The following is a 27,987-nucleotide window of genomic DNA, read 5'->3' as shown; positions in this document are numbered from 1 at the left end:
TTCTCGTATTCAAGGTGTGATAGACAGACGAAAAGAGGTTTAGAGACCACTGGTATTGCAGAGTGTGTAGTTCAGAGCTTGAGCGGGCGCAAAAATAACACTGTGATACGAAACGATGCGGCTATCGGTAAAAAATTTGCATTCACCGGGAATGATTTGCATAGCTGCTTCTGCAAAATCGAGGCTTGGATTTTATATGAATAACTCACTGTAAGTCTCAGTAAGATGGTTGGTTTTATGCACCGGAGTTAAACTTATTTGTATGGTTTAAAGATTTCCAAAATTTCAGTCTAAAGTGCTAAATTTTTTATTCGCGAAAAGACATGAGATTTATCCAAGATACTTCCATCACCCTTTTACCCAAATATCTATCAAGATAGCGGTATTATTTCTGTTTTTTCCAGACTATTTTGTCCGTCATATAGTTGCACCGTACTGATAGATTCAGCTGTTTTGTTGATTCCAGTGACTTAATCAAGAAGTTAATTTTATGATGTATTTATACGTGGCTGGAAGATTTTGTTCATCCAGTTTGTCTATAATCCTACGTATCCTTCCAGGTCATATTTGGATTGCGGTGCAGTGGTCCTTCGATCCATCTTTTCGTTCATTAGAGTCAATTTTCTTCACAATGTTGGACAGAGAGGAGGAAGTTGAGACGAAGGACAGGATTGTAGAAGCAGCTCTGTCAGATTCGGTCCCTGCTCATTCGGAGGTTTGTTATTGTGTTCTTACAAATGAAGAGTTCCCGGTTATTCCATACAACACATTTCTGTTAAATGGTTTCTTTCTTTGATTGCGGACTAACTCTAAGAAAAGGCGAATAATATTAGCATTTCTAGCACTATGAAGAACGAAAAATCATTCATTACATGGCAGTCTTTCCACAGCCATTACCTCCGTTTTGATGAGAACAGTTCATTTTTGATCTCTTATTCTATCATATCTTTAAAGCATGATATCTACTACATCTTCAGTGCATGATATTAAATGCTGATACATCAATTAATTTCTTGTATTTCATTAGCTTTGTTCCTTTTCTTTATTATGACAAAATGAAAAATACACACTTTATTTTGCTAAAATAAATCTTTTTTCTTGTTCCGCCTGTGTAGTACCAAATTTGTACTCAAGTATTATTTATCACTCAAATTGTAGCGAAATAGCTTGCGAATCACCTAGCCTACGCGCATATTTTTCATTGGTGTCACTTACTGATTGTTGACTTATCTTTCTTTGCAGGATTATCAGTTGTATAACAATCATGTTCATGTAGTACGATTAGAAAAGAAGGCGACTCATTTTCCTTCATGCGATAAATGTACTATTTTTCTTTGTACTTATTATGGAATCAAAAAAGATCGTTTTCTTTTTGAATGTTCAGTTTTATGAATATATAATAATTGTGGTGTAAATGATGGGATAGTTCCTTATCATCGACAGTTTGCTGCTACTGCTGATGCCATGTTTCTTAATTTTCATACGTCATTTTTGCAAGTACAACTGTTAATTTTGTGAGAGCACATCCGAATATTCATGTGAGTACGATTAACAGGTACATTAAAAACACCTGTTAGAACATTTGACTAAATTTTGATCATGTTTCTTTTTCAGTTGGTACAGAATCGACATTTTCATCATCAGTGGATGAACCAATTCCACCAGACGGTGGCTATGGATGGATCATTGTTCTTGCATCTTTCCTTATTCATTTTATTTGTGACGGTAAGTATTTCACTTCCCAGTATCATTCTTACGAATGTGTTTGTTATTCGATGATTTATTTCTCTATATATATTTATATTTCCATAGTAGAACTAATCTTTTTCTAAAAGCTTTTCTTTTCAAAAAATTAATTCAAACATCCAGTTAGTTTCGATTTTTATTACAATTTACATATTAATATCATACACTCAAATTTATATAATTTTCACGAAATTTAGATTACATTAAATGTTTTATTGTTGTAAGTTGGTGATAGGAAGATCAGTGCATAAATTTTATTGAAAGTGATCCTGAAACAACTAAGATCATTTTCTAACGTGGCCTTTAACATTTGCAGGTATTTCATTTTCATTTGGCATCATGTTTTCTGAAATTCAAGGACACTTCAATGTAACAAAAACAATGTCTGGTATTGTTGGATCAATTTTTTTATCAATACCGTTGTTATCAGGGCCGCTTGCTGGAGCTTTAACAGATATATATGATTGTCGGTCTGTCTTTCTTGTACATTTGTAATATTTTGAATCTGAAGTGCGTCATATATTTGTTTTGCGGATTAGCCATTTTGTATTGTTTTGAGGATATCTTCGTGTGCTTTCGAAGTGAGTATTCTTGCAGACGTATGGCAATTATTGGTGGATTGATAGCAGCCGGTGGTGGTTTAATATCCTTTTTCGCATTTAGTATTTGGCATTTTTTGCTTTCATTTGCATTCATTACGGGCATTGGTTTAAGCTTTTGCTTTAATAGCGCTATTGTTGCAGTTACTTACTATTTTCAAGTACAGTTGTTTTTTTCTTGGGTCATTTCAATTTGGTTCCGCTTCTGGCAATAAATGAATGTTAATATATTTTCATTAACAATATTTATCTAATTCTTTATTTCTTTTAAAGAAAAAACGAGCCATTGCAACGGGTATTGCTGTTTGCGGTTCTGGCGCGGGTACTTTTGTTCTTGCACCATTCATCGAAATGGTCAGTTTAACGTCGTTTGAAGATTAATTAATTTTCATCTGCAATTTCTAATATTCGGTTTAAATATTAGCTCAGTTGTTGTTCTATCTTTCTGAGATAATACATAACTTTCAAGTTATTCTTAATTCTCTGTTTAGCTATTTGCAAAATTCGGCTGGCGTTCTTCTCTTCTTTGTATGGGATTTCTTTTACTCTTTATTGTTGGTTGTGGTTTTATGATTAAGGTGAATTTTTTTTTTTTATACCACTAACAGTGTATCGAATATTATTATGAAAAATTATTTGAGTTGTTACCCACCAAAGTTGTAGGGACATTCTACATCAGGTATAGCTTGAATCTGATATTTCGAATCTATGGATTGTTTTCTCAGGGTAGACGGAGTGTGCTTTAAGTGTTTTGAGCAAGCCACAGAACTAGGTTAAGAAGATGCTGGCTAAAGTCGAAATAATTCTGGCAGTCTAATTTGATTCAGAATTTTATTTTAGGATCTGGAGTGGCCGCATGATACTATAGAATACAAGAGAAAAAAATTCATCGGAAAAACTGAACGTGAAAAGTTACGGTTAGCTATGAGGAATGCTGCTAATAATTCAAATGTCTTCACTGTTAGTTTCAGTTATCAGGTCAGCCTGATATTAATACAAATCTTCACATCAAACTTCCAGTGACTCTTAGTCATCGTCTAAGTGAATTCCAGAGGCTCTTGATCATAACTTCCTTATATTTAAAGCCTATTGGCTTTAAACTGAACCTTTGCGCAGTAAAAATGCGGCAGCAACGAAAAGAACTACGGTGCTCAAAGGCTACACTTGGTGTATTAGGGAATTTTTGCTCTGATTTTATGTTTTCTTTCAGATTCTTTGGCTTGTTTTGGAATTTGTGAAGGCTTTTTTTTTTTTTTATTAAGGAACTATTTTATCAAAGGAATTACAGTTCTATGGACAAAAATTCACTTCTCCCTGTGAGATTCTTAAGACCGAATCACGAAGCCTTAAACTACCTTTTTTAGATGGGTTTTCCTTATACTGGTCCGACTTCCCGCCGTACCATATCGCTACCTTCAATACCGACATATGCAACACCCCTTCTGCAACTTATCGATCACTCCTTAAATATACAATCGGTAAATGCATTTGTGATGTGAGGCAAACGTTATGGGTGCAGGAAAAAGTAAACCTAAAGTTACGACTTTGAATAACATTTTCGCCTAATTTATCTGGAAAAATGAATACGTCTTCTGAAAGTGTTAACAAACAATCTATTTTTTGTAGCTAGTATTTAGAAACTTATATTTTTATCTACAGGTAAAGGCAGCTGCAAATGAACTGCAAATACCAGTGTCAAAAAGTTACAGTATGGGTGAATTTTTGCTTGCTCCAGAAAATGACACAAGAAGAGGACATGCACTTACTTTTGATGTAAGCCATACTAGACAGCATGGTTTGGTAATTTTTCATCTTTTGCATGTTCCAATTCCGAAACTATGATCCAACAGTTTACCGAAATTTCTCATTCAACGAATCAATCAGTAATGCACTATTTCGGCAACTATCACGGTTCTTATCCGGCTTTTTTTTAAAGTTTAGGGGGTGTATAACGTTGGAATTGATACATTATCGGGATCACCTTATCAGGTTTGCTCGAAGGAAAATTATCACTCAGGAATTGTTGATTTAATATCCAACCAAATGTCTAAAGTAGAAAACAAATTATCAAGGAGGACGCTTCGGTATTCTATTTCTACTTTGTTATTTGTGTCTTCTGTGTGTTAAAAATATTTAGAAATATGATTTATATGTTCTTTACATTTCCGAATACTTTGCTTCCGTTATATTCCAGAATTCGATAGTTTGAGAAAGATTTTTTCCCGCATTTGACGGTGTTACTTCTTGAACAAATTCTTAGCACTCACATTTTAATGTATCCCGTCATAATTGTTTTTTCAGTGGTGGTGACGGTATGGATGAAGTGGTTAGTAGTCGACAGAGCGAAGTCATTTATGTAAAATTTGTAAAGGTAATTTAAAGTCAGAGATGATTAGTCAAATTATTCCAATTGCTATATATTCCAGTTGTGTAATGGATATTCCTGGAAACGAGCAGTTCCCTTCTTGCTGACTAGTTAGTAAATGATTAAATTTTCCAAAATCTTTTCTTCCGTAGTTAAGCCTTACTTTTATTCTGGAACTGTGGAACTTGTAATTTTTTAATACATCAGGAATTCATGGAAAGCTATAATTTGGTACAAGAAGATGCAATAAAGGAACCGTTATTAGACGACGACACTAAGGAAGGAAAATCCGAAACACAGACAGTTGAAACCTGTATGTCTGTTTTTATACGATGAAAGAACTCAAAGATTTGCATATTTTCGAAACTTATTAAACGATATGAGACTTCGTTTAAGATATGAATGAGGATGAAGTATTGTGGCAGTTCAGTTTGAAACATTAAATTCTTCTTTACAAGGGATTTAATTTTTCAAGTATTTATAGCTAACATTCCTAATATCTTGAGGAAGATTTGGTTCAGGTACCTTAATTCATTTCAAATTTGTTGAATATAAGTGCATTAGAGAAAGAAAGTAATAGCTTTGGAATCCGAGGATTAACTAGTGAGATAAGTTCGTGCTTTTTGCAGCGGAAACTATTGTTCCTTCTTTTACAAGCGGCAATGTTCGCAGTTCATGCATCGCGACTCAGCTGGGTGCAGCACAAGGTCGAGTACCCGCAGCCAATGTGTTAAGTTTCCGATGGAAATTTGTGCCATTTGGTGTTGGTATGTCCCGACGGATACCCTCTGCTCCTGCTATTTGTTATCGCAGAAAGCGGAAGCGAAGAACAATTCGGTTGAGTAAAGTAAAGTCTTTTTTTAATATTGCAAAATGCAGTTCTTAGAAATTTAAACATTATTTCGAAGTACAAGCTGCAAGATTTGCTATTTTATTTAGGAACAATATAATGTCATTCGCTTTATGAACTGCAAAAATTTTTTAAAGTTTGGGAATATGTTCAGATGTGGGAATCGTTTCTGGAATGGATTTCCAATACAAAACTTGTTTTGGTAGTTCCTGAGTTTTCTATTTTCCTGTTAAGTACATTTATTCTCTATGTATTCTTTGATATACCATATGTCAATTTCCCGGAATATGCTGTAGAAATTCATAATGTTACTGAGACTAAAGCGTCGTATCTGGTATCTAGCATTGGTCTTACAAATATGGTGAGCATGTTGTTTTGTGGAGTCATCGCTGACTGGAGTCGAACAAGTCAAGTAAGATCATTTGTTTTTGAACCTTTAATGTTTATATCTCGTTCTAGATTATGGTTTGATTTTTAACACTTTGCTATCTAGGGTTTTATTGTTGTTGTCACTACCTTAAGCTTTTTTTCAGTATATCATTCAAATGTATGGCATATTTATAACTTTAGCGGGTTTATGTGTAGCTCTTACACCGTTTGCTACTTCCTACATTCACTTATTGACACTTTGTATTGGTTTTGGTTTTTTCATTAGCGCGAACTACACCTTAGCATCCGTGATTACTCTTCATATCCTTTGCTTGTATGATTTTCAAACCGGTTATGGAATTCTCTGTCTGGTGGAAGGCCTTGGAAATCTTATCGGTCCAGCATTAATCGGTAAGGTTGAATTGTAACTTTATCTTTCCTGGTGAAGCAAATAAAAATATTCGTAGTTCTGTCGTCACTTTTAATAATATAATTATCCTTTCTGTGGGAAGTGGAAATATACCGTACACTTCTATTTATGTGCAGGAAGAGATCTTTAATACAATACTTTTCAGGTTTCATTCGTGATAATTTAACTGGTTACGACAACATTTTCTTGCTAGCTGGAGCAGGCATAATGATTTCTGGTCTTATGGTTGTAGCTATAGATATATTTATGCTTACATGTGATACTGATCATGAAAAGAAACATCTGATGAAACGTGACAGGTGATTAGTTATTATTCAAAAAGAGAGTTATCTTGCAAAATAAGATAACTTCTTGAGCGACTTAGTTTTCTTAAGCAACTATCTGCCAAAAAAAAAAAAAAAAAGAAATGCAGAAAAAAAGTGAATAATTGATTACTGGTGAACATTTGTCTTCCTTAGCTAATGTTGCTATGTTTAAGATACTACTAGGCCTCATTTTACTTCATCGTTTTACTTTACAATCTACTTCAGTGCATATTTTTCATCGTTTTTTGCACCACAATGGTGGCCAAAACTTTGTATAAATTATCAATAAAAGAATGGAAAAACTTTAGTGGATTCTTTGTCGGCATTTATCTGTTATTTTAGTTTATCAAATCTAAAAATAGCAAGGGTTTTTTAAAGTGCTGTACGACTCATGCATTGTTATATTTAACACTATTAGTTATAGATATATTGGCACCGGACAGACTGCATTAAGACGGTGAAGAACAGTGTAGTCTATGATATGATACCCTCTATTTTTTCATCAAAATAGCAGAAAAGAAGCAGATTTGATGAATTTTGTTGATTACTGCAACAGTTTTCTTCTAGAACCATACTTTCACTTTTTATCTCCTGAGAAACAAGCTTTAGTTCATTTTCACTTTTTCGACCTACTATTAGTTTGATTAGAAGTGAATAGGAAAAGAATTTTGAGGGGATCTGTTTTGTTATTTAGGCATGCTTTATGACTTCATCAAATAGGTAAAAAGGGTTGATTGATTTTGAATTTTCATTTCCGTATTTATGGGTGTTTCTTATGATGATGGTTTTGAATATTCCAAATAAGTGGTTGAGCAGTTTCATTTTCAGCAGGAAAAGGTCTCTTTTTCTTCATTTTTCACTTTGCTACATGCAAAAATTTCTTCTCTTTGTGTGTATTGCATAATTCAACTCATTATAGACAGCAGTAGCTGTAACACGACATGAATTCTAATCTTTATCAGAACACCTTATCTGTAATTTTTTTTTTTGTAAATCCTCATTTGATAAGGCTCATTTTAACTTTTAGAAAATTTCAACTGTTTTTCTTTCGTTGCATGAGATTCGACCTTCCGCATGAAATTTATTGTCATCTTTTCCATTCTCGCGGTTTTCTGAAGCTTCTAAACTGAGCAGATTTTTCGTGTGTAAAATCATAACTTCCATTCACTCGTTGTTTTGAACTTTTTTTTTTTCTCTCACAGTGCAGGAAACATACTGCTAATAATATCTGTTTTATAAAAACAGAGTTTCTACCTCGTATTTGGACTATGCAACGATAGTAAACATCTTTTTTAAGTTCTATATGCACTTTTTCGTCAAATATTTTCAGTGTATACAAATTTAGACAGGAGAATTATATTTATCATACTTCTGTGCCCACAGTTTTGCATCTTTTCTGCATGACGTACGTGAACTTATAAAATTTCTGAATACGTCTCCATCGTTTTTATCACACTTTGAAATCGAATCTGCTTGTGTACATGTATTTCATATGCATGATTTCAAAATACATTTAATCCAAAATGATGTCAATGCATATAGGCTGTATTCCTGCATGGTCGAAAAATAACTAGAAATAAATAAATTTGAAATATTTCTCTTTTTTTTTTTTTTATAATATTAAGTCATAGTATTATTTTTATAGTATTAAGTCTTTGCATTTCGTTTTTTTTTTTTTTTTTTTTTCGAGAGCGTTCCTCATTACGCTTTGCACTTTATGATTTCTAACTCTGTCCTTCATTTTCCACAGTTATCCATTGGTGCATGCGCACATATCCGAATTTAGGTTAAAACTTCACTTTTATATTTAAGCCGCTCCAAGGTATCATTTTTTCTTCCTTTATTTTTGCTTTTGCAAATTGCATCCTCTAAATAATGCATTCTCTATATGAAAGAAATCCATTTTTTCTTATTGATTAGTTGCAGTTTGATTACTGACAAAAAGAATTGGCAGTCGGTAGTTGGGTTTAAACAGTAACTGTTTCAAGTCACTTAAGTAAAATAAATTTCAAATTAATTTTATTTAGGTTACTTAATTTGTTGCTTGTGATCATCAGTATATTACACTTTAAATCTTTCGTAGTTATCGTTTATGATCTGTTATGGGAAACTTTTGAGTGCTATTTTATTCGGAAAATCCTAGCTGGAAAAGAAACATAGTAATGACTGGATCACATCGGGAGTGATGATCGTTGTTGAAAGGCGTCCAGTGATAACGTATTATCTTCTGCAGTAGTGATAATTTGCAGTAGTTCAATTTCTCATGCGCTTTTGTTACTTCTTGCAACCTCTCCCATCAAGACCTTGTGGACAGCTAAAACTTTTTGCGAGGACCTGCAAGTATGTGATTTTGATACTCAGCGTGCGCTAAGTCTTTTTTTTGGGGAGGTTTTTTGCTAAATAATTTGTATCTATGTATTGTATATATGACTGTGTAATTAAAATGTGGAACTACATATTTGAATTCTAATATAAAGAAATTATAAGAGTAGGCCAAACATTTAATGGTATTGTGTAACTCTTGCAGAAATTTAATTTCAAATATTTTTGAACTCGAGTTTATAAAAGATAGGGTTTACTTCATTTACATATGAAACGTCTGATTTTTCTGTGCAGCTTTGAAGTAAGGCAATGGCTTGTTCGCGGAGTTGGTGCAGTCTGCAAATCAGTTTATGAACCTAGAAGGAGAGTAGAAATGTTGTTGATGTTTGTATAAGCTATATGTTTAAAGGTGTTAGACGGTAATTGAAGGTTTTTACAGCTTCCTTTCTAACTGGGATAGATATAATATTTTGGTCAAGAAGTAGCATTTGTAGGCTCTGTGATTTAACACAAACTTGTAATACTCAGCTTCCTGTGTTAGTAGAGCTAAACGATCTGGATCTTTCGGTAAGCAAGCTTCCCATAGCTGTTTAGTAGATTTCAAACGCAGATAATTCAAGATTATTCCAAAACTGAAATATGTGTTACTTTTTAAGTCACAGTCACTAAATTAGAGAAAAAAAATGAGAGGATTAACGATCGGTTCTCTTGATTTATAGTGAATCGTTTTTGTTAACTACCTTATTATGAACTCTAACAAATTTTCGTGTTCATATAGCAGGAATAGAATTGTTGGAGTTCGTAATTTTTACCTCGTTGGGTCTCGATCGATAAAATATGCTCCTTTGCTGTCTTTTTCTAACGGCGGTTGTGCAGTTTCTCCAGTAAACCACTAATTAAAAAATTTTATTTACATTTGATTCTTTGAAATCTTAAAACCACGACATGACAAGGTGACAATGGTTATTGTGAACTAAGAAAGTAGGTTGATTTACAGTCACGTCACATTACAGTTTTAGAGGACAAATGTCCGATAATTTAAATAAAAGGAAAGAAATTTAGTGGAAATAAAACTAACCTGATTAAATAGAGACTGTTTTTCTTGCATTAGTGTGCTTGCTGTTGTGGAATACTGCCGTCCGCCAACATTAAAGTTGAGTATAACCATTTGAAGTTGAGTGATCGGAAAAAGAAAATCGCATTAGGGCATAATTGTGCTTTGCTTTAAATATTATGAAACGGTTTGGATACACACATCCCATAAATTTTCTAAGTACAGAAATCAACGACATTTTTCGGAAGGAAAATTTTGGCTAAAAAATTTTCGCCTAATGGATTCAAAATAAACTCTTATTTTGCACAAATTGTGAGCAATACATTGTTGCCATTACTTATAAAATTGATTTCTTAAAATTCTTCTAAAAAGATGGAAGAAGTGTTTCAAGTGAAAGCATGCTGAAAGGTCTGTACATATCGAGGAATTGTACAAAATGAGGCTTTTAGAAGGGTTGCTTTCTCAAAATTAAGTTTCAGAATATGAAAAACGTCGAAATGTTAGGAGAGATTACTTTCACAAAGAAAGAAAACAATAAAAAAACAGCAAAAATTGAGATTCCACAAGAAATCTCTTTTCAAGACTGAAAGTGGGAATCTCTGAATACTTAGTTGTTATTAAACTGTAGAACATGGATAGAATGATATGCTTAGACCATTTCTTGTGTTAAAATAAGAAACAATTACCGTCTGCATTCTCACCGATCCAATCAAAATCAGAAAAAGTTATATGTAATTGTTTGAAAGTTAATGACAAATAGGTAGGTTCAATTTCCAGTTCAGAAATTTGCCAAAGGGAATACTTCGAGGTACGGCATAAGGTCGGAGACTAGGTCCAGTTTATATGTTGTGTCTGAAGCGCCTACACTACACTTCTACATGTGTGGTACATGCATTTGCTACGCATCCAAGAGACAAATATCGATGATCAATTCTGAGGTGCAGGATGGCTTTCTTCTTTTTCTTTCTCTCTCTCTCTCCCTCTTAAAATGATGACTTAGATCCCATGCTTGACATTTCCGTACCAGACTTAATATTTAATAGTTATAATAATACTGAAGCAAACATGCTTACTCACTATATTTGTTGAATTAATTTCATCGGAATTTAATTTAATCAGCTATCTGATCTTTTCTTAATAATGCCATCAAGGGATTATTCAGTATCATTCAAGAATTACGTTTCAGTTTCAAACACTAAGTGCAAAACTTAGATTCGTTTGATAACTCGTGGATTTTCTGCATTTTTCACGCCTTTCGTAATATTTTCTACAGTACTGTGATGGATTCAGTCAATTGAATGCACAACAAGTCCACAGATTGCAGATATCTGCAATGTAAGTTTCTCGCTGATCATGTGATTTTAAAATAGATATAATAAATTAATTGTTTGCTAAAGGAAAAAGTATGACCACTAACGTTTAGTTATGTTGCACGACATGAATACCATAAGCAATTTTTCAGCAAAAGTTGCATGCATTTCCATTGTTTATTGCTTAAATTCCAGTTTATTTTTGATAAAATATAGTGTGTAAACAAAAAATTCAGTAAAATGTCAAGAAATAAATTAAAGAGATAAATTTGAACTTTATGAATATTGCCTAATATGCTCATCACTTTTTGATCTCTGCCGTTCGCACTACTATTCCCTTTGTTGTTACCAACAATTATCGATATAGATGCAAAATTTCAAATTTAGTTTGTTTGAACTGCCTTTGCGAGAGATTCACTTCAAGCACTATTAATAAATCACTGAGACTTTCTCTGGAACAAAAATAAAAGAAATCGATAAGAGATCTAAGAAACAACATGAAATTTGGGACAAATATTTCATAATGTAAAAATAAAACTCAACAATTTTCAATGAGTTGGAGTTTTAGTGAAATTTTCAAAAGCAAAAAAAAGCAGTAAATTACAATAGCATTCCTCTCGGTCATCTGTAAGCTTTTATCAATAATAATTTCAACAATAGGTCCAAGTATGGCGTAATTTTTTGGAACTCAGTCATATTTGAAAAGAATATTCTATTTTAAGTTTTATTGGATAACTAATCCAAGCAACATACAATTTCCTTAAACTTTCTTACTCTGAAATTTGCCGACTCCTTCTCAAAGTCAACTATGAACCATTTGTATATGAAAACAATGCCGGATGAATAATACATACAAAAAGTGAAGCTATTTGTTGTTTAATTTTTCTATAAAAATGTTTTTCCGTCAGATTTGCTTTTTTGCAATATTTTAATTATTTATAAGTAAAGCAGCTTGTATCTTTGTCCCACCACTCTTGTACTGGATGTGGATCATCATATTTTTCTCCTTACAAACTGAAATCCTTTATTTCAGAACATCAACTTCTCTCATATAGAGTCACTTCTCATTTATAGTATTTATTTTATTTGTTTTTATTCCTATGCACTTTCGAGGTAAAATTATCAAACAATGAACTTTTATTACCCAAATTTGAGGTGTATAGTACGACCGATATTGGCTTATTACAACTGATAACAATATTTAGGACATATTTATTGTGTGGTCAAACGTTTATTGCTGCTTTTGTCAACCAAAAGTCATAACCTTATCTAGTGAAAAATTTTCATCCGATTTCTCCTTCATTCCAATAATTTTCAAATTTTTAAATAAGAATTTCTCGTTAGTTCAAAGATTAATCAGTTATTAATTGATTATATTTCTTCAATAAAGTTCTTACTCTTTTCTAAAAATTTTTAAATACTAAAAAAAAATAATATATTAAAAAAGGATTTTAAATATTTAAATGAGGTAAGGATACTATTTACTCTAAAGTCTTTGCAGAAAAGAAGACTATAAGTAGAAAAGAAAGAAGATTATAACAGTCTATTTCAATTGATGTAAGTAGTATATTTACGTAAAATAAATTAGACTACAGTTCATTTTTTCGTTTTATTACATATTTACTCTTCTTACTTTCAGATATGTCTTTGGCTTTAGCATTCTCGTCTTCTTCCTCTTTTTTTTTCATTTTCATGTTTTTCACTCATCTTCTATTCTACTCATCACTCCGTGAAAATTAAATTGAATGAGAAGCGAAGATAGCGTTGAAATTGCTTGTTTTAAGAATAAAAATTAGTAATTGTAATACTTACTTTGACTTTGTTCCGGATTTTAAGCTTAACATGAAATTAAATCAAACCGACATGCTGCCTGCCGAACACTTCCAGAGCGCTTTCCATTTTTTCACTTATTTTGGGTATATCTGGAAAATAATGCTTGTTTTCCGGATAATTAGTATTTTCCATCCCTTTCAGAACATCTCCATTTACATCTGTTTTTATTGAGTTCAGTTTGCAAAAACTCAAAACAATAAACAATAAGTAATGATTAGCGGAAGGACTTGCTGGTTCCTGGAAAACAAAAGCTGTTTTTGTAAAAAAATACTGCGTACTATAAGAATTTTGATTACAAGCTGAAGGACTTTAGTTACACTGGAATCATTCCTTCCTTCAATAACCTAAACTGCTATGGTAAAAACAATGCGTAGTAACAATGAGTAGATGCAATCTGACGTACGTTATTTTATAATTTTGTTTACGTTGTTGGAGTAAGTCACACCATGCTGAGAAATCGGATTGAACGATGATAATAATGTATCTGCAGTGTCAAGGTTCTTAAAAATACAGGAAAAAGGAACAGTGTGGAAAAACTAACTCGCGAAAAAAAAAAAAACGGAGTTTTATAGTAACCATCAATTCATCACGCCGATTTGATTTTTCAAATTTATTCTTCAGTGATGGTGAAGTTAAATTAATCAATCTGATTTGACTTGGAGATTCCTTGATTAAGCACAATTTGTTGTCGGCATCCTTATGAATGGGAAAAAATGTTCATATTCTAAAGCACAAAGTACTAAAATGTACACTTATTCTTGCATTTAACGTTATATCTTTCGAAATCAAATGATCAATTTGCTAGTGGCTTTTTTATGAAATATGTAATACACCTTGACAAGATGAGCACCAACTTTTGTAGATCAGTAGAAGCACTGGCCTGTTGAATAACTTGGCCGTTGAGAAAATATCATTTCATGATACCCACTTGATTCTTCATCATCTTGGGCATATAGGAAAAATCTAATACCTAATAATTTATTTAATTGTTTTCTTTGCTTAAAAAAAAAGTCTTAAATGCTCTGCAGCAAGAAACGATCCCAGAAATTTTTAACATTAATAGCGTGTGAATGATTTATAATCAGAGCTTGCAGGTTGCAAAAATATTTATTAAAAACAATTGGGATGCATTAAAAATAAACTGTCAATCCTTCCATTCTTCATCATCTTGGGCATATAGGAAAAACGATTCTTTGTGGAGACTACATATTAGCTTGGGAAACGATAAAGTGAGCATAGATTGCTAAACGCTTATTATTAAATAACTAATAAAATCAACATAACATGTTTATATTTTTCAGAAATTCAACTGTAATATTATGGTTCAATGAATTATAGTGCCTTCTTTGGGCTAAAAATAATTGTCTCGCAAGAACTGATTAGACATAACGTACAATTAATAATTTTATGCAATTATTTATTGCATTTATTGCCATTATTTATTGCTACATTTTGCATGATAACTTTTAAAAACAGTATTGAACATTTTAATAAAAATATATTATGGATAGAATGGAAGAATTTTTTCCCTTTCCTTATTAGCATCTTCGAAACAAGCTAAGATAAAATAAAAACATTAAACATTCAACTCATATGCCTACTCGATTTAACAATTTTATTACTGTCTTTCAAAATAGAACTAACAATAGGTCTTGGAAAATTACTGTACAATTAATAAAGAGATATCTACAAACAAGTGAATTTGAAATTTGTTGATAAAAGAGATATGTCGCAAAAACGACGTTTTATTCGCATTTTTCAGCAATATGTATATCATTTACTTGCGTGTTAAATTTGTGAATTCAGCAAACGATAATTTGAGCGACACAGTTATGAAACAGCTGATCACAATAGTTATATACCTAAATTTAAATTAGCAAATTTTCTTAAATCGCTAAAATACAAATGAAAAGGACAAAGTGATACGAATTCGGCAACAATATTTCATTTATTTTGTTAAAATTTAGGTCAAAAATCAATCCTCTTAATCATTTTTGCTTGTATGTATTTATCAGTTAGTCATTTGAAATGTATAATTCAAGTTCTAAATCGTATATATTTCTACAGTCTCCCATCCATGAATTTTAGTCTTTATGTAGCTGCAAAATCAGTTTAATGCTTTAATTTATTTTCATGCTTGCTTTTCCAAAGTATTTGAATGATTTCTTTCTCAGTCTAAGAGATTATCAGGTCATCTCGTCCATTCCATATACCATATCCTCAATTATGATCCAAAGCAAGCTGAAAAACGGCCGTACGAAGCAGAATCAAGGATTATAAAAAAAAAAATGTCCTGCAACAAATTAAATTCAAAACAATGCATACAGCGAATTTACGAAATAACTTTATAATGAAGTAAAAACTCGAATAACGAAAAAAAGTATTTCATATTACTTATAGTCTTTACATCGAGTCTCGTGGCGCTTCGAATTACCAGTCATGAAAAGAAAAGAGGAACGAATGGAAGACAGAAAAAGAAACAAAGTTTTTTAAAGCTTCTTTTCTTCTGTTATACTAAGGATTTCTTAATGTCTTCACTTTAATCGTAATTCCTATCTCGTTACATTGCTTATTTATCCCATTTATTTCAATCGCTATTCATTACCTATCTTCAAGATACATGTCTTTCTATTTTCATGTCCTTTTTTGTCTTTTTTAATGTCTTTCTTTTTTCTTTTGCCCATCATATTACATCCATCTTTTAACAAAAATCAATCAATGTTTAGTCATTTTCACGCATTATCTGTTTGCTAGGAATTCAAATATAACGATAGAAAAATGTTAGCTCTAAACGTGAAATTTAAAAAAAAAAAAAAATGGGCACATTAAAAACCAGTCTAAATAGTGCTCATCACTGATTAAATGATAAATTTCGTGCATTATTATGGCTATCTGTTCCTTTTTTTCCTTTAATATTTCATATGCCTCAGTCATACTGCACTGCATGACATAATTGATTATATTAGATATAGTAGTCTTTAAACCAATATAACCAGTGCATTGTCAATAATTTAGCTAATGCATCTGAAATATTTAGACCGCTTTTTAATGTACTCATTTTTTGGCTTTTTTTGAACTTTAATGTTTAGAGCTAACATTTTCTATCACTATATTTGAATTTCTAGCAAACAGATAATGCGTGAAACGACTAAACATTAATTGATTTTTGTTAAAAGATAGATGTAATATGATGGGAAAAGAAAAGAGAAAAACTTGTATTTTTACATGAAATGTAGTTCCTTCAAGGTAGGCATTAAATAGCGATTGAAATAAATGAGATATATAAACAATATAAAGAGATAGGAATAAATTACGATTACAGTAAAGACATCAAGAAATCTTTCGCATGACGAGCACAACAGAGCTTTACATTTTTGATTCATTTTTCCAAAAGAAATTTTCGAAAGGAAAAAAGTACGAATTTGAATCATCAACAAATAAATTTAAAATACCAAATTTCGAGACTAAAAATACCGATTATTTCATAACTGCGTTTATCGAAACAGTTATCTGTGAAGTGATTAATCACAAACGGTCACAAATTAGCTGTTAATGAAACTGTAAAGTGAAACATTATGGAGTTTATGATTAATGGGACGACACAGGTAATAAACATCACAGTAAGAGAAATTTAAACAGAAATGAATCAATAAAAAGAAAAAAAGAAAATCCAATCTTTTAATCATCAATTGCAATATTAGACGCCATTCTGCTCCATATAACCATTATTTCATATTTGTCTGTATCTCATTGTCTCCTCTTTTATTTAAAGTTTTATATCTACAGTTGATCAGTCGTCTTACATATGGCATTGAGTATTTCGTTGTATAGCTAAAATGATTATTGACAGCAAACGTTTTCTGTATTTCTACTTAATTAAACCTAAGGATTTACACCTCGTTGTAACATGGAGATTTTTACGCCTCGCAAGGAATTTTTTTGTTTTGGATTTAAAGTCCTTCAAAACCTGTTCCATTACAGTTATCATTTAGTATTAAAACCACACGCTGCTAATGAATTTTGTGTTTTGGTTCAAAAGTTCTAAATGAATTGAAGACTCAACATCAACATATTAAAAGCCACAATACCCTCTACTGAAATATTGTGTAGATAGTTCCCGGTATGACTCATAAAATACTTTTTCTTAATTATGTGTAAATTTAAGCATTTTCATTCGAAGATTTAGTAAATAATATCTCAGAAATGCTTCCTTTTCTCCCACTAGTTCTTTTTAACTGAATAACAATATCAATCACATTTCTAATATACGGTATAATCTAATCTGGAGGAATGCTATGAGGAATAAAGATTAAGACTTCCGTTTCTCTCTCTCCACTTTAGTTACTACCCTCTTAAAAATTTAATCTTGCTATTAAATAATTACTAAGTTTGAGATGGTGAATTTGCTGTGCGGTACTAAAGGTGTACGTTGGTTTTTACTATGCAAAATATTAAAGGCCAAGAAAAGATAGCTATATCTTTGGAGCTAAGCATATAAAAAAGCTATAAGGATCGAAAAATTTATGGAAAATTCATAAGCCGAAAGTCGACAATCACTTAGTGAGTTAATGCATAATATTAAGGTTTCACAAACCATTTCGCAGCATTACACAGAAATGCTAGAGATTGTGGTATAAAATAATACATTCGTTCCTTTAGAATTGCATCCAGAATTTCTTCAACGCATTTATCCAATGGTATTACATCGTAAAATCTTCAACATTACGAAAAGATGCAGATATAAAATTAATTTGAGAAGGTCTCGGTAGGATTTAATGTTTTTGAAAATAATACAATTTTTTAATTACAAATTCGAATCAATAAATGCAAACAGTATTTCGAACAGTCAAGAAATTTACTGAAAATCTTACATGAAGAGATTCAAAATTTTGGGGGAGTTTTCAACAACAAAAAAAAAAACAACTTACGTGCTAAACGGTTCCGTCATATTGTTTGCAATAAGCGCTGTATCAACGAAATACGGATAAATGGTTGTCAATACAACACCATTTTTTTTCTCTTCATAAAGTTCCATTTGAAGTGTTTCCATTAATCCACGGATTGCAAATTTTGCTGTGCTATATGATCAACAGTAATGATTAATTAATAAGACCCACAATTAAACAAAATGAAAGGACAATAAGTGGGTTTGGTTTTGTCTTTTAGGCAGAAGTGTGTTTTTAATCATATCACAAATGCTGTAAATAAAAATTAACGATAAAATGGGTATGACCAGTAAGTTTCATTTCTTTTAAATGTTCGTTTAAAGCTACTATGAGGCAGATATTACCAATAGGCAGTTCCAAGATAATCACCATAATGACTACAAATCGATCCGATAGCAACAATTTGCCCATGATTTCGGTCCATCATATGCGGCAAAAAGGCTCTCATTGTCTAAATCTTTAGTTGGATTAGAACTGAACAGAGAAACTCAGTGTAGAGAAGTGAATTTGTTTAAAAACCGCCTTGAATGTAAAAAACTGATTTTGCTAAGAACAAGTAATTAAAAATTCGAAAACTAGACAGAACAAAATTTCGTACTAGTAAAACTAACATAAATGTAACCGAGAATGTTGACATTCATTGTATCTTGATAATCCTTATCATCCAAATCTAAGAATTTACCGATTCGTAGTATTGATGCATTGCAAACTAAGATATCAATGCAACCTAAAGGTTGTAATGATTTTATAAGAGATATTTTGCTTATTTATGTAAATAAAAGAAAAAAGCTTTCTCTCTTTACTTCATGTTTTGCACTTACAGCTTCATTTATATTTTTTTTTTTTTTTAAAGGTTTCAGATCTATGCTAAAGTTATCTCAAAACCTCAGCGTCTATAAGTTTTAAAATTCAAATAAGAAAATAAGTATAAGTGAATAAGTTGTATGAAAGGCAATGTAGGTGTAAAAGAAGCTTCGGTGACGCATTGTGCTTTAGGGTTCTTAATTAATTTTTGGGAGTTAATCTAAGCCACTGTAGAGCTGCGCTTATTGTTTTTTGCTTTTTTTAAACAATGAGTTACAGGCGCTGTCATAAAACAGAATATAAGTATAATAATTGACACACCAATTTTTGTATTACTGAATATTTGTTGAGCGCAAAGTTTTACTTCATCAGATTTTGCAACATTACAAAGAAAAAAATATGCTCGTCCACCACTTTCAATAATTTGTGATACAGTTCGGACTCCTTCTTCCTGTGAAGAGAAATTTTTTATCACGAATGAAATCAATAAGTTCTTTCGGATTTGATAAATGATATCCCGTTAATTTGATATTCATTAGTCGATTACGGATTGTAAATTTCATAGAAATTGCTCATAGAAATTGCAATATGCGCTTCTTTTATGTTCAATTGCACCGTCTGTTAGTAATTTCTACCAGTCTTATTTTGTCCTCAACTTTCGAAAACATAATTATGCATTTTGAACTTTTCGAAATAAAGTATACAAACTCCACAATTTAAATGAATTATCGAATAAAATACTACCTGATTAATATCCAAAATGCAGACGATGGCATTCTGTTCCAATGCAATTTTCTGCGCCAGTCCTTTACCAATTCCCGATGCACCACCGGTGATAGCAACCACCTAAAATCAATAATTTTTGTGATTGGCTGTACCGTTTTTTAAGGCAATAAAATACACATGAATCCTAACTTTTCTGTATGATTTAAAAATTATAATTTGATTTCGAACTGAATTAAGTCAAGACAAAATAGTGCATGCTATCATTTAATTACAAATTAATCCAAATCCGTTTGGATCTGACTAGCTCATAACTATGTAAATCATTATTTGGTAGCTCACTGACTCACTGATAACTGATTTGCATCGCAAGAATGCGCTATTTTACGTTTCGGGAAACTGAGTCACATCTTCATTGCTATGATGAAGAAACGTCCAGTAATATCCTTAAACTTGTCAGCAGTAGCTAGAAAGTAAAACCTGATCGGTTATTGATTTTCTTTTCAGTGCAATCATTCGAGGCAAATCTCGAAATAATACACATAAAATGTATTGTAATGCAAACTTCAAACTGATCAGTATTTGTCGATGAAGTTTCTCACGAGCCATATTATCTGAAAAAGTCTATGGTTATACTCTACAGGTTGGGAAGCAATCATTATAGTGGCGTTTTTTTTTTTTTTTCTCTAGAAAGCTATTATTTAGGAATTTAAAACACACACCCAAACAGCAATGCTGCATTTTTTCCATGTCTGCAGCTTTCAATACAAATTTGAAATTAGTCCCGGACTTTAATCCTGCTTTTCCAGCAAGTTTTAGGCTTTGTAGGAAATTCATACCAACTTCATACAAGAATCATATAACTCATAAAAGAGATTCATACAACTATTGCAGGACATTTATATAAAGGATATAGTTTATAAATATAAACGAATGATAATTACTTACTTATCATTAATCTGAATGATAACTACTGCTTATCATTAGTCTGAATGTTACTAATTGAAAATACTAATAAAAAAAAATTGACTTTCTATAAAAAAGGTGAGTGTAAAAAATTCAGATGATTGCTGAGAAAGAAATTGTTACTAATGCCTAAAAACTCTCATTTATGAATCCCATAAGTTTGCTGTTCTCATATAATCAAAAATAGGTATAATTAATCTATTATGTCATTGTTGTAATTATCATTATCAACGTTACCACGGTTGTCTAATATTAAAATTATGCGTATTCATTCATCACTTTACATGCTAACGAATTTAATTCGAAATTTACAAATAACCCTAATTCCACATTCAATTTTAGTGGGTTTTTGAAAAAAATAAGTTAATTTTTGAAAAAATTAAGTTAAAAAAATTAATTTTTTGCTAAATCTCAATTGTTCCCAGACAACTTCAAATACGTAATCTATAAAATCTCTGAAGAAAATGTAGTTTAATTAAATCTATTAAATCTTAATCAACTTGCATTAGTTTATCATAATTTGCTTTTTCATTGACTTTAAAAAAATGTGAAAAAAAGTTTTGCAGAAATATACTGAAATATTTATAACAACTTCAGTCAACTGAAAATTTTCAAAATTTAAATTAATGAATTTCCAACAAATGATAACAAGCAACCAAAGGATAAGAAAAAAACACCAGTTACCAACTGTACCTGTTAGAAGATTCATACAGACTGACAGACCATCAATAAAAAGGCGTCCATGTGTCGCGCACCTAAAATAATTATCACTCAGTACATTAAAACTTATTTCAAGAGCGATAAATTATTTAGCGATGCAGTGTCTCACCTTCCTTCGCAATGTTCCCTGAAATTCGGAAATATTATCTTTTTCAACTGTGACGGTTCCGAAAAAGAAAAAAGACCATTTTATTTCATCCCACCCTAAATTATTCTGTTTGATTTCATCTTTGATTTTTCTACCCCACTTCGCATCTCATCAAAGACATAATGAAAAAAATAGTTCGTGTAACATCCTTCTTCAAGTACATTAAAAAAGAGCGATACTGGTTTTTTAGATTAAAAAAAGAAAAAAAAAAAAAAAAAGAAAAAACCGGCTGTATTTATTACAGTCAAAAATTCCAGCAAAACCCACGGTAAATGTGATTATTTGTAATTGTTTAGATAATTTTATTTCATTACTTTATAATTTGCATGGGTCTATTTTAACAAGAAGTTTTCGGAGTTCGAAAATCTAATGTCAGTTCACTGAAGCAAGAAAAAAAGTAATGAAGATTAAATAACCATAAATTAAAGAAAGCTAAAATTGGAAAAAGCTGATTGGGAAGAAATTTTAATGATTGATCCACTTAAGTGTTTTTCAATGCTTACTTGTGCAAAATAATAAGAAACATTCTTTTCCAAAAACTTACACATCCAACTAGTAAAATTGAAACCTTACTTTCCAGAGTATTTTTGATTAGGCTTGGAAAAACTGGACTTGCGAACAAGCCAGTTGATAAGAAATGGCTGTCAATGACCTTCATTTGTCCGAAATTAAATTGATGAATTGAGTCAAAAAGTTAATAAAACTTTAGTAACAACACTGTTATCGGAAAGCACTTGCTACTTCCCTACATTCATTTCAGTTTCCACTGAGGACTTTGGATCAACTATTACAGACTTTCACGGACAATATTTAAACATTGTTCTCTCGATTATGACACTTCAGGGGCTAATTAAATATAGAATAAATTCATTGTAAATCACTCGCAGCTTAGAATACACCAACAGTGCATCCTTGCGCTTTTTAATTAATTTAAAAACCAGTCTAGTCATTCGAACAAAATCTGCAGAATCATTCGGACGTTTAAAATCCAATTAATTGATTGATATGCGGGAATCAGTGGAGATTGAGGAACCGAAACCCAATCAGCCTTAATTTGAAGTTGCTCTCGAAGATGTGACACATTTTTGAAAAATCTTTTGGATATCAAACAATATCGAACATTATTTCCTTTTTGATCGGAACAGAAAATCTCATAACTCAACTTATGCTAAGCAAACATTCATATTTCAAACGAATCCATCCGTACAAGATTTCCCCCCAACCAAACATAGGGTCCGAATCGACGAGTTCCTATTTGGCTATCTCGTAGCGGGTGAGATCCCGGCTGATGTTTCTAGAACACCGTTCCGGATCGGATCGAGGACTGATACTATCATAATTAACGCAAGATTAAAATGAGACTAGTATTGCGGAGCCCAGAACACCAAACTAAACAGTGATAACACAGAAATAAATTATTAAAATGTCCAATCTTCATTTTCTCTTTTTTTTTTTTGAAACATAACACCGGAAATATAAGTTTTTTCACTTATCAGAATAAAAAACATGAAAACTAACTAACATAATATGTTTGCACTTAACAAGATACATAATTTAAAACAGCAAATACAAATCTGCATAAAACAAGTCATGCAAAATGGAAAAATGCTACAGCTACCAAGCATTAAAACACGCTCAAAAAAACTTCAGCTAGAAATTAAGCCTAACAAAAAGCAATACAGGTTAAACATTTTGACACCAGTTCAAAAATAAAAAAATAGGGTAGCAGCTCGCATTTTTTAACGAACAAATGATTAAAAACACATCAAAACTGTATGAAACAAGTTATAAAAGATGAAAAAGTGTGATAGCTACCAACTTTTCAAAAAGCTTAACAAAAAGCCGCTCAAAATTATGCACAAAGATTTCTATGAAATATAATTCTGAATATATTAAATGTTGTGGCTGAGAATTTTAATTTAATTTTTTTCATACGTGAAAAATTATCTGAAATGCTATAATCCTATATTATCAGAATCTGAAAAAAACAACTTCTGAGTTTCAATTCGCCTAATAAAGACGTTTCAGAAATATCGGCCGCTTGAGTTCACTGCTCCACCGCAGATACTGAAGTAAAAAAAACTCCATAACGCAAACTAAAAAAAATAAAATGAAATTGAAGATAAACTACATTCCATATCAATCTATAAATTCTCTGTAAATCAACATCGCCGAGGAAACGAAATGATTAATTCGCAAAGAGTAACATATTCTAATATATTGAAAGCTGTTCAGAAAATGCACTGTGAAATTGAAAAAGGTTCCAAATAAATCTCAAAACACCAATCACCTATTTACCTACCCGAAATAATCAGGCACGGTGGTCTCATTTTCAAAAATATAATCAGATAAGTGCTAGGATACCCTGGACTGGCTTATATGGCAAGCAAATTGTCTTTCTTTTGTTGAACAAATTTTCATGACATTTCTTAGATGCCAAGAAAAACGCAGCGAGGATCAACAAGAGAAAAGGCGAAATATAGAAACTGAGCTGTTTAGTAGTTTATGCAGTGGGGACTATTATACGGAAAAAAGTAAGTTGAAGGCGATAACTTGGCTAGACTGCGTTAAGGACTGAGATATAAATAAACGATTAGTTGGGAGATTAATTCCATAAGTATCCTCACACGAGTTTTCATGGCTTTTTAGCAAAAAGTATCTATTAAGGCTAGCAAGCACATTACAACACAATGAAACAAAAAGGACAGTATTATGAACAACGCAGTTGGTTACAGATCAGTCAAGTAAAATTGAAAATGTTGCCTGAATCTCAATTCTGCTATTTTGACACACTTTGAAGGTCAAATGCTGAAAAAGATAAGCAAAACAGATCAAAAAAGATAAGAAAGATAAGTAATAACTTCAGACTGGTTTTATTGTTATAGTTCTAGATAGAAAGTTCAACAAATAACTAACACTTGCGTAGAGAAGAAGCAGTGGAACATTTCACCTATTACTACTTTCGTCCACAGTGAACATGAGACCTTCGTCTGATTGAGTGTCATTTTCTCCGTCCTTTTTTTCTGCTTCTTTTTTCAAGCTTGTTGAAGCTCTGCCTGTCTGTTTTTCAAATGACTCCACATCATCTTCCATTTCTTCCTGCAAAGAAAAGAAAGAAAAAGTGAAAGAATTTCAACAATAAGATCTATAAACTGTTATGATTCGATGCAAAAGAGCAAAAGAGCTGTATGTCAAAATCTGTAAAATATAGTTTAACAAAGCACTACTAGTAATAAATCCCTCAAAAATTAGACTTGAATAAATCTATCAGAAAACCAGAAACACAATGAATTTTCACTGGGTTATATTACTCGGTCACTGTTCCTGCTTTTAAAAATCGAATGAACTCCATTTTCTAATAAACAGACACCTGAGCTTTCCTCCATGCATGAAGCTGAGTTAGCTTTTCAGTCAAACATTTGGTAAAGTACTGCGAATGTGCTGGTGAAATCTCTTCAAGAAGCTGCCTAGCATTTTCGTAATATTTTGCATGCAATCCAACCTTCAAAATAAAATAAATCTTAACAGTTGTTAGATGTTTAAGTGAATATTTGGTATTGTGCCTAACAGAATTTTTTGCCAGAATTTCACATAAACAACTAATCTGTAGCGAAACGAGTGGAAGATAAAACAAGGATGCTTTCTGAAAACAAACCATTTAACATAAATAGTTTTTAAAAACCAATGAACTAACACAGTACCCGTTTATAATCTCCATTCATACTATCACACTGCAACGATGCAATCCGCCATCCTTTCATTGTTAATTCTAACGTATAAGGATGACCTGTTTGTAGTTTAATAACAACTTCGAAAATAATGGAAGTCAACTATATGAAGTATCACCCTTTACATTAATAATAACTTGAAAAATAAAACAGAGGAAAAATTAACTGTTCATTACAATAGATACAAACAACCCTACTTTATAATCATGACTTCTCACCGGTTGTCTATGTCAATACAAAAGGTTTTAGGATATTACAATTTATACAGAGATCGACTACCTTGGACCTTATAATTCTATACTAAAGGATTTCATACCCATCAGAATCTAACAAAATTGAGGTAAAAAAGCAATAAAGCAGTTCTTTCATATAAGACTCTCAGATCAAAAGATATGCTAACCCTCGACAGTCTTAATATTTACGAAAATCAAATCGGCTGTTCGTGGCAAGATTTCTGAGACAGCAATTGAGCGCACTTCATTTGAGAGTTCGTGCACGGCTGCTATAGCTTCTAATTCTAAAGGGCCACCAACACTTTGCTCATTTAGTGTATCACCAACTTCAGCATGACGTTTTCGATTAGCGCGACCTATTTCAACGAGAGAAAGTGGTGTTCTGAAAAAAAAGCAAGTGTACCGTTTTAAAAGTTTAATATGTTTGTATGAAAAGCTTTTGACAGCCTATCTCACTTTTTTCCAACTTTGATTTTTTAAGAATTAACAAATAGTTTGATAAATATATTCAGCAGTAGAAAGAGAAAGAATAGTTCAAGATAGAATAAGTGTAGCGCTTAGTCAAAAACTTTGGCGACAAACATGAAATAATAATTCCATGCATCTAGTATTTAGATCCTGAGGCACAATCAGAAGTCGTGGAATTAATCCGAACACATTTCAGTAGAAGATAATTTCTTTAGTGTAAAGAGGAAACAAAAGCAAAATCTTCAAACCGAGCTTACAAGTATTAATTCACAATTCATACCCGAAAATGTTGTGAACAGTAGAAATATGATCGGATATTAATGCAGGAGTCAAACTTGGCGGATACATAAATGCTTCGTGAAATCCATCCGCCGCTGGGCTGTGAGCACGACTATGTGTTCGGCTGCTTTGATAACTCTGATAAATTTGTGCTGCACTCTGCCAACGAGCTGAGCTAAAAAAAAATAACTAATGAAAGCAACAGGTATTAAAATTATAAGGCACAAACACAAAGACACACACATCTTCATATAATTCTCAAAAAAAAAAAAATTCTATCTTAAAGCGGACAAACAAATGAGTGCTTTTGGAATTTTGCTGCTGTCTCAGGCGTCACAGAAATTATTATAATATCGATATAGAAAACATCATAAGACAAACTATTGTGCCCTTGGTGGCTGCATTCAGCTTAATGCTACGTATTTTAAAAAATGGCGGGAAGCTTCATTTTCTACCAAATCGTTGGCAATATTTGATTTATTGACTAATTCTTTTCACAGGAAAATCTCTTAACAGCCTGCGAATCATACCTACGTATCGAAAAGAAACTAATTTGATGATGCTCAAATATTTGTGGTCAGGCAAATTAAAGAAATTTAACTAAGGAGTGAGATTACAGAACTCGATGAATATCAAAAATACTGATGATAACTTAAAAGAAGCAATCAAAGTCATAATGACTTCACTTCCTTAATATCAGGTATTTTTTAAAAATGGACCAGAACTCAGAAATTAATTCATTTCAGCTCTTAAGTATAAACGATTTTTTTCTATAGACGATAAAGAAATCTTACTTCTGTTGACGATAAAGAGGAGAAACTCCAAGGCAATCGGCCAAGCAGTTTGCGGTGGGTGTACCTATCGGATGAACTCCATGAAATGAGAGTGCCGATGACGGACCTCTACAGCTTGGCGATGACGGAGGAGTAAATGGTAACGAATGAGCCATCACTTTTTATTCTAAAATATGTATCCATCTGGATCACATCATTTTGGTGAGAACCATAAAAGCTCATACAATTAATTTTCCAAAATAGTGCTGCACGTCAGTCCACTACCAACAAGATATGACACGACCAAACCTTTCATTAAAATCTAACCTCTATGTTGTCAAAGGGTTCGAATGAGATGAGAAAAGGCTTACATAAAACGACACTACAACATCCAGTCAAACAGTCACCTGAATAGGATGGTTTATGAGTCCACACGTGACTTCACATCACTTACCCAAGCCTTATTTATAAATTAACGTCCAATGTGTTATATAAATGAACTGTTAATTCCAGGACTGTCTGTACGAGAATAATGTAGTATAAGCTTAATGGATACTGCAAATACTGATAATCACAACAACTTGAACAGCCAATATGCTCAGTGGAGAGCTCAATCGCTGTGAAACCGCACAATCTCAACAGTCCAGTGGATATATACACATACGCCCAAACTGATGCATTCCATTAATTCATCCTCAATCCTATGAAATCTTACAGATTTGAAGAAATTTAATTTCGAGGTAGGAATTGCATGCTTCAAAGTTGCGTACCGCTAAGGAGAAAGCTGTTTTCATATTTTGCCCTCTACAAAAGAACTGCCCTGTAGAAAGCACAAAGTTAACAAATTGACTAACGATGGACACTGATTCTCATAAATTTGTACCTTGATAATGCTATTCAAACTGTGCACTATCTCTTCAAACGATGCTGTTCGGCAGTAATTCCTTATATCCCAAAGCTTGCAATCTAACGTTTTACCATGCTTTTCCATAGGAGGTACTTTTTACTGTGTCTCA

At 32.0% G+C, this 27,987-nt stretch overlaps 4 protein-coding genes across 6 annotated transcripts; 1 reads left to right on the top strand and 3 right to left on the bottom strand.

The window, feature by feature from the left end:
* Positions 1-115: 115 nt before the first annotated feature.
* On the top strand, positions 116-7,125 carry Bma-gem-1 (Uncharacterized protein; the record flags this gene model as incomplete). Of its 2 annotated transcripts, none has more annotated exons than XM_043074129.1 (19): positions 116-210; positions 532-715; positions 1,243-1,321; positions 1,615-1,725; positions 2,063-2,216; positions 2,344-2,506; positions 2,619-2,699; positions 2,837-2,923; positions 3,186-3,305; positions 3,710-3,823; positions 4,005-4,118; positions 4,287-4,429; positions 4,647-4,716; positions 4,918-5,023; positions 5,340-5,557; positions 5,715-5,972; positions 6,094-6,340; positions 6,505-6,658; positions 7,089-7,125. In XM_043074129.1, the coding sequence occupies 19 exons, from the start codon at positions 116-118 to the stop codon at positions 7,123-7,125; spliced, it is 2,535 nt and encodes an 844-aa protein (XP_042930063.1). The 2 variants fall into 2 exon arrangements, with proteins under 2 accessions (XP_042930063.1, XP_042930062.1); XM_043074128.1 differs by having other exon boundaries at positions 3,186-3,323.
* Positions 7,126-8,938: 1,813 nt separating this feature from the next.
* Positions 8,939-10,154, bottom strand: Bm4237 (Uncharacterized protein; the record flags this gene model as incomplete). Its single annotated transcript, XM_001898841.1, has 5 exons — positions 8,939-8,998; positions 9,244-9,322; positions 9,502-9,618; positions 9,799-9,878; positions 10,065-10,154. The coding sequence occupies 5 exons, from the start codon at positions 10,152-10,154 to the stop codon at positions 8,939-8,941; spliced, it is 426 nt and encodes a 141-aa protein (XP_001898876.1).
* Positions 10,155-16,908: 6,754 nt separating this feature from the next.
* Bm7726 (Uncharacterized protein) lies at positions 16,909-20,265 on the bottom strand (the record flags this gene model as incomplete). Its single annotated transcript, XM_001898842.2, has 8 exons — positions 16,909-17,014; positions 17,778-17,897; positions 18,112-18,261; positions 18,474-18,580; positions 18,741-18,856; positions 19,255-19,384; positions 19,678-19,779; positions 20,137-20,265. 8 exons carry the CDS (start codon positions 20,263-20,265, stop codon positions 16,909-16,911), a joined length of 960 nt encoding a protein of 319 aa, XP_001898877.2.
* Positions 20,266-24,436: 4,171 nt separating this feature from the next.
* On the bottom strand, positions 24,437-27,147 carry Bm2002 (Uncharacterized protein; the record flags this gene model as incomplete). Of its 2 annotated transcripts, XM_001898843.1 has the most annotated exons (6): positions 24,437-24,589; positions 24,861-24,992; positions 25,192-25,277; positions 25,619-25,833; positions 26,200-26,373; positions 26,993-27,147. In XM_001898843.1, 6 exons carry the CDS (start codon positions 27,145-27,147, stop codon positions 24,437-24,439), a joined length of 915 nt encoding a protein of 304 aa, XP_001898878.1. The 2 variants fall into 2 exon arrangements, with proteins under 2 accessions (XP_001898878.1, XP_042930061.1); XM_043074127.1 differs by lacking the exon at positions 26,993-27,147 and having other exon boundaries at positions 26,200-26,267.
* Between the last annotated feature and the right edge of the window lie 840 nt (positions 27,148-27,987).

Source organism: Brugia malayi (genome assembly GCF_000002995.4).
Source record: "Brugia malayi strain FR3 genome assembly, contig: Bm_v4_ChrX_scaffold_001, whole genome shotgun sequence".
NCBI lineage: Eukaryota > Metazoa > Nematoda > Chromadorea > Rhabditida > Onchocercidae > Brugia > Brugia malayi.
The sequence above is the reverse complement of the archived record's forward strand: the minus strand, read 5'-3'. Positions and strand labels throughout refer to the sequence as shown.